General features: G+C 44.5%; 1 protein-coding gene across 6 annotated transcripts in view; it reads right to left on the bottom strand.

Annotated features, from left to right (window-relative positions):
• Positions 1-12,182, bottom strand: part of WDFY3 (WD repeat and FYVE domain containing 3) — a 436,497-nt gene that overhangs the window by 119,147 nt on the left and 305,168 nt on the right. For 5 of the 6 annotated variants that reach the window (XM_073541724.1, XM_073541677.1, XM_073541696.1 and 2 more), the window contains 6 exons: positions 11,946-12,107; positions 11,413-11,507; positions 11,111-11,231; positions 1,792-2,009; positions 916-1,151; positions 11-145 (listed from right to left, as the gene is read on the bottom strand). In XM_073541724.1, the coding sequence (XP_073397825.1) occupies positions 11-145; positions 916-1,151; positions 1,792-2,009; positions 11,111-11,231; positions 11,413-11,507; positions 11,946-12,107 (967 nt within the window). The remainder of the gene's footprint in view (positions 1-10; positions 146-915; positions 1,152-1,791; positions 2,010-11,110; positions 11,232-11,412; positions 11,508-11,945; positions 12,108-12,182) is intronic. The other variant, XM_073541706.1, reaches the window with a different exon arrangement.

The raw sequence follows: 12,182 nt of genomic DNA, 5'->3' as shown, positions 1-12,182 counted from the left end.
CCGCACTTACAGAATTCAGCATTGTCCTGAGCATGCCCAGTAAGAGCAATGCAGCTTCTGTGCAAACGTTGTGGATAGAGGAGAAGACATTTCCACTGGATGCAGGCACCCCAAAGATAAAAGTCCAGATAGAGTCCAGGTCAAACTAAGGAAGAAAATATAAAGGGGGGCGATTCATCAAAGTGTATTCACTGGAACACTGGGGTAAAACATTTTGAAAAGTTTAAAAATTGTTGTGCAACGCGGAGTTGTGGCTTTTGGCGTTTTCATGTCAGTTTAAAGCAACTCTGCCAAAATGGGTGGAACCGGGAAGGAACCAGGTCAGGATGAGGCATGGCAATGGCTAACCATCAAGTTCATCAAAAGTGCCGGCGTTTTGTACACCAAGAATGGTACTCTAGTCACTGAGGCACACGCCACTAGATGCCACAAATTCATGCACATCTTAATGGATTTGGTGCATCATACTCCAGCAAGCCCTTCATTAAGACATCGATCTTAATGAATCAGCTCCAGGCTAATGAAGGTTTCTCTCTAAGCACATGTAGCATATCACAGGAAAATGCAAAAATGCCCTTTAAGTGCAAGGTTTCTGGTTACTTTGGTATCTCACCATGATGCTGGGCAGTAAGCCACACATTAAGGAACAAAAAGAAGGAATGGTCAATATGGCCCAAATCCTTGTGAAAAAGTACTTGACAAAGGAGTGTAGAATGCAGAATTGCAAAAACAGAGTTAGTCGGATTTCCAGTGCCAGCATAAATAGGCCTATATCCTGCATTATGAAGGACAAAGGTACTTTCAATTGAAAGTGTCAATCAATTATTAGCTTAAAACCAGATCACCTCTATAAAGTATGAAGATCTAATCCAAGATTAGGACACACATATACTTGTCTTACTGGCTAATTCCTACCTGGCAACCCCGGTTACTTCGGTTGCTGGTGACAGGTGCACTGACCTGCAAGTTTTCAGGCAGTTCAGTGACAGGCTGCTGCAGGAACAGTGCCATGAGCAGAAAGTAAAGTGCGGGGACATTAGTGTGTTTGGGGAGAAGGGACTGAAGAACTGGAAAGCCAGGGAAATGACAAGCATCACGGTTGATCTCCCTGACCGTTGACCTGCCTCCAGCACTCCTTCCAACGTTGAAGCCTGCAGGACAAAAACAGAACCTCAGAGCCCTGAACACATTAGGTACACTCAAAATACACATTGTTAGCATTTCCTATCCTAAGCCAACCTCTGCCACTAAAGTAAAGTAATACAAGTCCTGAAAGCAAACTATAGGACATTAATTGCACCCATATATGAGCACTATTTGCGAAAACTGAAACGTCCTATTTGTCTTGTAGATAGAGATCGGCACTATCCCTCAAACTACTCTAGTACTTAACTTCAATTAATAAAAAGCAAGTCCAACTGCATGAAGTTGTGAGTAGCAGAACGTGGCTAAGAAAGGGTGTTTTACGTCACTCCGACACGCTCTCTACCCTGCGTGTAATTGGACGTGGTTTTTATGGGGGGTCTGGTTCTTCAGTAGACCCCAGAAGTCACAGCAACTCATCAGCAACCCGGGATTTTGTTTATAATAAAAAAGAAAAGTCAGAATCATAGATCTCATTCTCCATGCCAGTCTTATTGTCCTAATTAATATGGAGGAAAGGTTTTTAACTTTCACACTTCTAGACCCACATTGGGTTTTCAAGTCATGTCTCTGAAGACAGTGTTTAAAAAACTTGGCACACTCGTGATTCCAATGCAAAATACTCAATGATGCACTTAAAGCCTTTACCTAGGACTGTCCCGATCTTGTTGGTCAAGACAGAGTCTGTTTGGTCTAGCCATCCTCCTCCACTCACTCCTTCCTTGAACTTAATGAGGATTGGCTGGTTGCTCAAGAGTACCACCAAAATCCTCATGGCTGCAGTGACTGTCGTTGAATGTAGATGTTCTTCCATGAACATGATGACCCAATCAAAGCCAAGAGTCTTGACTAATTCTTCACAAGCTCTGAATGAAAGAAGAAGAAAAAGGACATTAGTTGTAAAGTTCTGCAGCTACTCCTGACAAGAGAGAAGACACTTGGTGTTTTACAATTTGTAGATCTTACTAGATTTTAAATTGCTGAGATATTGGGGTGAGATCACAGAACCATCCAATTTTTTGCTACAAATTTGCAACAGTGTGGCCAACAATGGGTCATGAAAAAATACGCACAATATACGGTACTTGACAATGGAGGAATGGGGAGTGGTAGAAAAAGCCGGATTACTTACCGGTAATGCTCTTTTAATGAGTCCACGACAGCACCCACTGGAGGTATCGGATCCGCCCATTTGGAACAGGAAACCCTACAGGAAAGATAAAAGGGGCGGTCCGCCTTTCCTCCTCAGTTTTTCGTTTCAGAGTACCAGAAGGACCGCCAAGGATTAGGCAATGTTCTCTTATTTTAACATCTTTCTTATCCATTATTTGGTTAATATACTTTAACTATTGATATCCTTAGGGGGGGAAGTGAACGGGTGCTGTCGTGGACTCATTAAAAGAGCATTACCGGTAAGTAATCCGGCTTTTTACTCTTCGCCACGACAGCACCCACTGGAGAGATTCCAGAGACCATCACCTGGGTGGGACCACCGTGCCAAGGATAGTCCTGCCAAAGCTTAAGTCAGAGGTTGATGAAAGATCAAGTCTGTAGTGGTTATAGAAGGTAGAAGGGGATGACCAAACTGCCGCCTTACATATAGTTTCAATCGGAACATCTCCCTTTTCCGCCCAAGAGGTTGCCATTGCCCTGGTGGAATGCACCCTGATGTTCCCTGGAGGATCTTCGTTTTTTGCGGAGTAGGCTAAACGAATGGCCTCTCTGATCCACCGGGAAATGGTGCTCTTCGTGACTCCATACCCCTTCTTACAGCCCTGAAATGAAACAAATAGGGCCCTACTCTGCCTCCAACTGTTGGACCTCTCAATACATTTTAGGACAGTTCTTTTGACGTCCAGAGTATGGAACTTCTGCTCTTCCGGAGTAGAGGGATTTTTATAGAAGGTTGGGAGGAGTATCTCCTGAGATCTATGGTATTTTGTTGCCACTTTTGGCAGGTAGGCAGGGTCTGGTTTTAATACCAATCTGTCTTGGTATTCTTGAAAAAAAGGTGGATCTATTGACAAGGCCTGGATATCACCCACTCTTCTAGCTGAGGTCAGTGATACTAAGAGGGCCATTTTAAGTGCTAAGTATTTAAAGGGTATTGTGTCGATCGGCTCAAAGGGGTCTACCGTTAGGGCGTCTAAGACCAGATTTAGATCCCATGTAGGGACGGAGGGTATGTGGATTGGAGCTATTCGTTCACATGCTGTAATGAAACGAGTTATCCACTTGTTGCCTGCTATATTATGGCCATATAGTGCTCCTAATGCCGATATTTGTACTCTCAGTGTATTTACTGCTAAGCCTAAGTCTTTCCCCTTCTGCAGAAATTCCAAGATTGGGATTATCGGAACTTCTGCTGTATGAGGTACTGTATGGAATTGAAGAAATTTTTTCCATATTCTAGTGTAAATTTGGGTTGTGGACTGTTTTCTACTTTGTAGTAGTGTAGTAATTAAGGACTCCGAGAATCCTCTTGTCCTCAATAACTGCCTCTCAAATTCCACGCCGTCAAGTGCAAGCTGAGCACTTGAGGGTCGAAAAAGGGGCCTTGGGAGAGTAGATTGGCAGTCGGAAGGATCCAAGGATCTGTTATTGACATAATCTGCAGCCACGAAAACCACGGTCTTTTTGGCCAGAACGGTGCTATTAAGATTATTCTTGCTTTGTCGTCTCTGATCTTCCGAATTACTTGAGGTAGGAGGATCAATGGAGGGAACGCATACGCCAGGTTGAAATTCCATGGAGCTAGAAAGGTGTCCAGTATGTCTGGGTGATCTGACGGAGATAGGGAGGCAAATGTTTTTATCTGCCTGTTCTCCTTTGTGGCGAAAAGGTCCACCTCGGGTTGTCCCCATGAGGCTACTATGTCCCTGAAGACCTTCCGATTGAGGCACCACTCTCCTTGTCGTAGAGTGTGTCGGCTTAGGAAGTCTGCCTTTTGATTGCTCTCGCCTCTGATATGAAGGGCCGAGAGGGACAAAAAATAGTTTTCTGCTAAGTTTAAAATTCTTGCCGCTGAAGACATCAGAGTCTCTGATCGAGTTCCTCCTTGTCTGTTTATATATGCCACTGTGGTGGTGTTGTCCGACAAGATCCTTACATGCTTCTGTTGGAGCTGCGGAAGGAAGTTGTATAGAGCATAGAACACTGCAGTCAGTTCTTTTAAATTAGATGAGTAATCGCATTCCTCTTTACTCCACCTTCCCTGACGAAACCCATTCTCCATGTGGGCTCCCCAGCCCTGGGGACTGGCATCGGTGGTTACGATACAGGATGGAACTATAACCCATGGAACTCCTGAACATAAATGGTTATCGTCTAACCACCACTCTAGGGAAGTCAAGACATCTTGTGACAGGGTTATTTTGCTCTGCAAATGACCACTATGTCGTTTATCCTCTTGGAGGATCTGGTGTTGTAGCGTACGGACATGGTACTGGGCCCACCGGACTGCCGGGGTGCAAGAATTTAGTGATCCTAATAGTGACATTGCTTCTCTCAAGGATACACGTGGTTTATCTATAGCTGCTTGTATTTTTTGTTTTGTGAGGGTGATTTTTACCTGAGGTAGTAGACATCTCTGGGTCAAGGAATCTAGTTGAAATCCTAGAAATGTCTGGAGAGATTGCGGATCGAGTCTGGACTTTTGGATATTGATGATCCAGCCAAGGCTCTGAAAAGAGGAGATTGCGTCAGTTACGCGTTCAGTACATTGTTTGACTGAATTCCCAATTATTAGGAAGTCGTCTAGATATGGCACAATTAGTGTGTCTTTTTGGCGAAGGTAGGCCATCACTTCTGCCATCACCTTGGTAAATATTCTTGGTGCCGTGGAAAGCCAGAAGGGCATTGCCGCGTATTGGAAATGACGAATCCTTCCCTCGACTTCCACTGCGACTCTCAGGTATTTCTGGAATCTGTTGTGTATAGGGAGATGATAATAAGCATCTTTTAAATCAATCCCTGCCATTACGCAATTTGGGAAAAGAAGCTTTATAGTGGATCTAATTGATTCCATTTTGAAATTATAATTTTTTATAAATGAATTTAGCTTCTTTAAATTAATAATGGTTCTAAACGTACCGTCTGGTTTAGGCACCAAAAACAGGGGAGAGTAAAAGCCTCTACCCTGTTGTTCCTCAGGGACGTCAACTAAAACTTTTTTAGCTAGTAGGACTCGAATCTCGTCTTCGAGAGCCTTTTGCTGAAGTGAGGAATTAAGGCGAGTTATAACAAAGAACTCATAGGGGATCCGAAGGAATTCAATCTTTATTCCTTCCTTGATTATGTTCAAAATCCATGGGTTTAACGTAATTTGTTCCCACTTGGTAAAAAAAAATTTTAATCTACCCCCAACTGGTGGGTCTAAACTCTTAATTTTTATCTCTCCTATATGTTGGCCCTCTGAAGATGGTACCCTTCTGCTTTTCGTCTTTCGTGGCCCATCTGTTCATTCTGTCCGATTGCCTTCTTCTCCCGAATGGCCGTCTTTTAAAGGTTTTCCTATAAAACGGAATGGGAGAATCACTGAAGGCCTTTTTCCTTTCTTTTGCCTTGGCGAGAATTTCGTCTAAGGCTTTTCCAAAGAGGAACTCACCCTCGCATGGGGTTGCACTAATTTTGGATTTTGATTGTGCATCCCCTTTCCAGCTCTTTATCCACAGCGCGCGTCTGGCGTTATTCACCAGGGCTGCCGACCTCGCTGCCAGTCTTAGGGTGTCCGCTGAAGCGTCTGCCATAAAGGCAGCTGCACCTCTTATCAACGGGATGGCTGCACGCAGTTTCTCCCTTGACACTCTTTGCTCAATCTGCTGGTCTAATTGATCTAGCCATACCAGCATTGATCTAGCAGTACATGTGCTGGCTATTGCGGGTTTGAATACCCCGGTGGTGGATTCCCAGGACCTTTTGAGCGAAGATTCAGCCTTTCGGTCTAATGGGTCTGCTAACAATCCTGCGTCCTCGACCGGGATCGAGGTCTGTTTGGAAGTGGAGGATATGACGGCATCCACCTTTGGTACTTTAGTCCATTTTAATAGATCTTCATCAGTGAACGGGTATTTCCGTTTTGAAGCTGATGGGAGAAAACCCCTCTGGTCGTGTTTCTCCCACTCTCTTTTGATGAGGTCCTTAATTGCCGGTATCACCGGAAATGATCTCCTCTTTTTCTCTGCCAATCCCGCAAACATAATGTCCTGCGCGGTTTGGGCTCCCCTTTCTTCTTCACATCCCATAGTATTTCTAACCGCTTTTACAAGGTTATCTACGCTGTCCAGTGGAAAACATGCGCGTCCTTCCATCTCCGAGGATGACGATGAGGACGTGGATGCGGAGCCTGAGTTTAACTCCTGTTCTTCCTCTGACTCTGAACTAACAATGACCTGTTTCTTATGACTGGACTCTGCGGGAGTGCTGGCGCGGTTGATGGCTTGTATTTCCTCCCTAATTATGGCTCGGATATCTTTGGAAGATATCGTCGACCCCTGCCTGGTCTCTTTCATGCATTGTTTGCAGAGTTTTTTGGAGTAGGAGTCAGGGAGAGGATCTGAACATAATGCGCATTCTTTATGTTTAGTTTTTTCTTTTTTCTTTGACTGAAGTGAGAGGTCAAAGGTAAAGAGAGAGGGGGGGGGGAGGGAGGAGGTTAGCTTAATAGGTAGAGTATATACTTTGCACACTCACCCAGTGAAGCTTAATACCGGATCGGATGGCTGAGACGGTCTGGATCGGGTTTCTGCTGCCTCGCTCCTGCGGGCAGTCTCTGTCCTGGCGCTGCGGTCCCTGGTGGAGTTGCCCCCAGCTGAATCCGCTGCTGGGGTTTGTGACTCTGCGGGGGACGACATGGTTCCAACGATGCAGCGCTGTTTTATCTTTCTTCTTGTCGTGCCCCCGGAAGTCGCCCTGTCACAGGGCGCATGCGCCGCGTCATCGCCATCCTACCCCGGAAGTTCAACCATTACTTCCGGGGTATAGGAGCGTCGGGTGCCGGCCGGCTTCCGCGCCACCACTACTCACATGCGCGGCTCACGCGCTCATGGCCTCACCTCCACGCTATATCCCCACCGATTGGGGGGGGGGGATCCCCCGGATGACGGACCGGCCCGGCCCGCTCCCTGGTAAGACCGGGCGGCCCTCCCCGGACCCGGTCATTACCACTATGCCACCAGACGAGGGGGGAGCCGTCAAACGGAATCTCCCCCGACGCTGCTTCCGGACCGCAGCCCCTGCCGTTCCCGAGGAGACCGCACAGGCGGATGCATGGCCCGGGTAAGATCCTGCAGGATCCTGCTCCATTTGGAACAGGAAACCAAAACTGAGGAGGAAAGGCGGACCGCCCCTTTTATCTTTCCTGTAGGGTTTCCTGTTCCAAATGGGCGGATCCGATACCTCCAGTGGGTGCTGTCGTGGCGAAGAGTAAAATACATTTTATCCCTCAACAGTGACTGCTTATGACTGTATGATCCAGACAAAATTTCTAAATAGAGTTTATTAGATCTCTAAAAGGTTGAGGAGGTCTATGATAGTTTCGACTAATTTGTGCTTTCATTTTCAAGCGGGTTTACTTTCTGCACTCAACTTGGTCCTGTCCAAAAATCCTTCCATTTTGAATTGAACTACTTCTGTTTCTTCATCAACACTGAGTTCCCTAGGGTTGGGTCCCAAAAGTGTGCCTGCTAGGTATTAAAGATGAGCTTATTGACAGGACCAACAACAGACTGGTTTAGATCTCGGTTTTTCTGTGCTAGAAAAATTATTATATGGCATGGAAATCCATTAATGTCCCATGTGTCCGCTACTGGCTGCAATTACTCAATAAATATATTCCACTATATAAAGTCCCTTATATGAATAAGATGGGTACTTACAGGTTTAGTAAGCTATGGGGAAGGTGGTTAGCAATGGCAGATTCCCATAACAGTTCTCTATATATTTAGCCCTATCACATGTCTGCATAAGGTGTTACTTACAGGCGTTGTTCGGTCCAAATTGATACATCTGCAGTCACTCTGTGACTGGAGACTTATGAATACCCCTAGTACATGCACTGTGTGCTACGGGGGTTCGCTTGTTTCTTAGTGGGGACCGGAGTGTATGTATGTGTTATATAAGTGTATGGAAGGGAATGAATATGTATACAATTCTATGGAAGCGAGGTCAGGCCCACTGGCCCGGAGTATGTATATCTCATACATACCCTCTGGTCCCTGTTCAGAAACCAGCAAATCCCCGCAGCACACTGTGCATGTGTTTGGGAGATTCATAAGTCTGCAGTCACACAGAGTGACTGCAGACATCGATTTGGACCGGACAACTCCTTTATTGACATATTGGAGGAGGAGGTAGATGGGCTCAATGTGGACAAATCTGAACTCATCATCTTTCCTCCATCTCACAGATCTTCCTTACCCGACCTAGCTATAACAATTAATGACATCACACTTCCCCAGTACCGAAAATCCGCTGCCTGGGAGTAACCTTTGATTCTGCCCTGTCCTTCAAACAGCACATCCAAGCTCTTTCTACCTCCTGTCACCTCCAGCTCAAAAATATTTCCAGAATCCGTCCTTTCCTCAATCTACTAAAATGCTTGTGCATGCCCTCATCATCTCCCGCCTCGACTACTGCAACATCCTTTTCTGTGGTCTCCCTGCTAACACCCTTGCACCTCTCCAGTCCATCCTTAACTCTGCCGCCCGACTAAAGGTACTGTCACACATAGAGATGTACCAGCGATCCCGACCAGCGATATGACGCGGTCAGGATCGCTGGTACATCGCTAAGTGGTCGCTAGTGAGCTGCCACACAGGCAGATCTCACCAGCGATATCGCTGGGGACGGGGGTTGCTACTTACCTGTCACACTAGGCAATCCTGACGTCCTCCCGCCCGCGTCCACGCTCATCGCTCGTCGCGCCGCAGGAAGCTGACGAGAAGCGGTCCAGGACGTTCTCGCTCGATCAGCGATAACCAGCGGGGGAGCGGGTCGTAGGTAAGTATCAGACACAGCGATGTCGCTAGCAATATCGCTATAACGTCACAAGTTATAGCGATATCGCTAGCGATATTGCTTAGTGTGCAGTACCTTAATTCATCTCTCTCCTCGCTATTTCTCCGCTTCTCCCCTCTGCAAATCTCTTCACTGACTCCCATTCCCTCAGCGTATCCAGTTCAAATTACTAACACTGAAATACAAGGCCATCTATAACCTGTCTCTCCCATATGTCTGTGAACTAATCTCCCGATACCTTCCCTCATGTAGTCTCCGGTCCTCCCAAGACCTCCTTCTCTCCTCCACACTTATTCGCTCCTCACCCAACCGCCTCCAAGACTTCTCCCGAATAGCCCCTATTCTCTGGAATTCTTTGCCCCAACAAGTCCTACTATCAACCACATTTGGATCCTTCAGACGGAACCTGAAAACCCACCTCTTCCAAGAAAGCCTACAGCCTGCAATGACCCCGCTACCTCCTTCTCTCTCACCACTACCGGTGATATCACCTCAACCAACACCGAAACTGCTGCAACCCACCAACCTACTGTCTCCTTCCCCACCATCCTGTAGCATGTAAGCCCAAAAGGGCAGGGTCCTCTCTCCCCTCTGTATCAGTCTGTCATTGCTAATTTGTTTACTGAAAGTGATCTGTGTAATTTGTATGTAACCCCTTCTCATGTACAGCACCATGGAATCAATGGTGCTATATAAATAAATAAATAATAAAAATAATAATGGGCATGAGGACTGATATGATTGGGTGTTCGGTATGAGGTTGTATATATTGTGTGTATGGATAGGATTCTCTACTTGGTGTTAATCTATATTGTATAGTAGCATAGAAAAAGAATTAAGAGTCAGTAGTTTATTGGACTGGCTTCAATGGACATTGATGATTATTACATCGTTTGTATGAGTCAAATGGTTGATGTTACTAACATTTTTATTGTGCTCATAAATGGAAAATAAAGCCTTTAAAAAAAAAAAAAAAAAAGACATTAACTGCCAAAAATTTGAAAAGACTGAAACATGAAGCTACCAGAAAGCCATTATCTTTCAGTGCAATCATATTCCAAAGCAGCAACCTTTTTGTAGTGCCAAAGAGTACAAGGTGTTCAGTGCTCCGACATGGCCAAGGTAAGGAAGGCTGAAACTCGAAAACTACTGAGCAAGACATTTCAAGACTGGGGCCAAGAAATATCTGAAAACAGATTAATCAAAGGTTTTATGAACTAATGAGATGAGACTGACTGTTGACAGACTAGACATAGGGGCCATTGGCTGGGTCAGTAATGAGCACAGACCTTCACTAGGATGCTGAGACACCAGCAAGGGCTGGTATTATGAATGATAAATTAGTTGAACCATTTTTTAGTTGAAAATGGACTCAAAATCAACTCCCAAATCTACTGACAGTTTTTATAAAGCCTTTCTCCAAACACTGGTACAGGAAAAAATCTGCAACTTGCAAGAAAGCTATGATTTTTATGCAGGACAACGTTGTTTCGCATGCATCAAAGTACTCCACTGCTTTCAGTACAGAAAAACATTACACCTCTCTGAACATTGTCGGGGAGGCTGAGGTTGGTGCTGCCCAAAAAGTTGATCGTCAACAGATTAAGAAACTGACAAACTCCATGGTTAGTTGTAGAATTCTGCACACGCAGATAATCTACTAAAAAAGATATAACCTCACTTTTACTTTCTGAAATATTCAGGTTTATTAACCTTTTGGACTGACCGAGAGCACTACAGTTGTTCAATAACAAATTTTATCATCCAAAATGCCTATAATTGTGCACACAGTGTATTTCTTTTAGTAAGTCTTTATTACTATATTTTGGATCAAGTATAAAGTCAATGGCAACTAAAAACCTACCATTTAAGGATGTGCGCCATGGGCAAAGTTTTTACTTTGTACTATCCTTCATTATTTCCTGCCCTCATCCCATCATGGACTACTTACTGAAGATTCACTGTGGTCTTTTCTTTTGTAGTATACAGGAGTTTCAACAGCATATCCAATAACCTATTTCTTAGAAGAATAAGATTGGCAGAAACAAGTCCTCCAAAGTCATCGTCGGTACCTAATTGGGTTATAAATAAAAATGGGTATTACATGACTACAGCAAGTAATCAGTTACATCATGAATATTCAGCCTGGCAGAAACCTGTCTTTAAAATGTCATAGAACATTATTATGTTCTTATGTTATTATGTTCTGAAGTGAAGAGACAGCAGCAACATAGAAGAATTAAGACTCCTTACCTGGCTCTAGTTTCTCCTCAATATTTACTTCCATGACAACGAATTTCTCACATACAGCAAAGGTTGGCAGCGTGGATGAGATGAACTGTCCAAACCTTTAAAAAAATGATTATTATTGAATGATTCCACTTTGGTACAATGTAATGCATGAAAAAACCTCTGTTACAATTGACAGTAATCGATTTGCAACAAAAACGGTCCACTGTCCACATTTGTGGACAAGGACAAGAGAAGCGCGACGTCTTTTACCCAACCTCAACCCTTCTTATGATTAGCCAACCTAGATAAATCTCATGTGTGTATCACGTCTGGCATTACGTCAGTATGTCTAATCAAAAAGAACCATGGATAGTGTCAGTCAAGAAGCAGTTCTTTGGCTCCTCCCCAGCGGCCAGAGGTTTCTGACGCTGCCAAAGGACCCAATCCTGCGAATAGCTTCTCATCTATTCTAAAACGGTGTATAATAAACTTGTTACTTTCCTTTTCACATTTCAGTCCGTAAGCACATATTACCTCAGCTGAGCACATATTACCTCAGCAGGTCATAGTTGTTTGGAAAACCTTGTAGGAGATAACTCAAGACATTACTGATAGCAGATATGGTGGGTTGTGATAGAGACATGTCTCGCAAAGTCAGTAATAACTTGGGGATTAGCTGAAATTCCCTCATGAGTTTTGCATTCTTTGCCGCTTCACTGTAACAAGATAACAATATGTCACATAAAATGCTTCTCAAGGTCTAAGATCTTCATTTAGCGTTTCATACAATG

Source organism: Dendrobates tinctorius, unplaced genomic scaffold, assembly GCF_039654945.1.
Source record: "Dendrobates tinctorius isolate UK_male_01 unplaced genomic scaffold, ASM3965494v1 ptg000011l, whole genome shotgun sequence".
NCBI lineage: Eukaryota > Metazoa > Chordata > Amphibia > Anura > Dendrobatidae > Dendrobates > Dendrobates tinctorius.
Note: the sequence above shows the minus strand (reverse complement) of the source record. Positions and strands in the feature narration are given on the sequence as shown.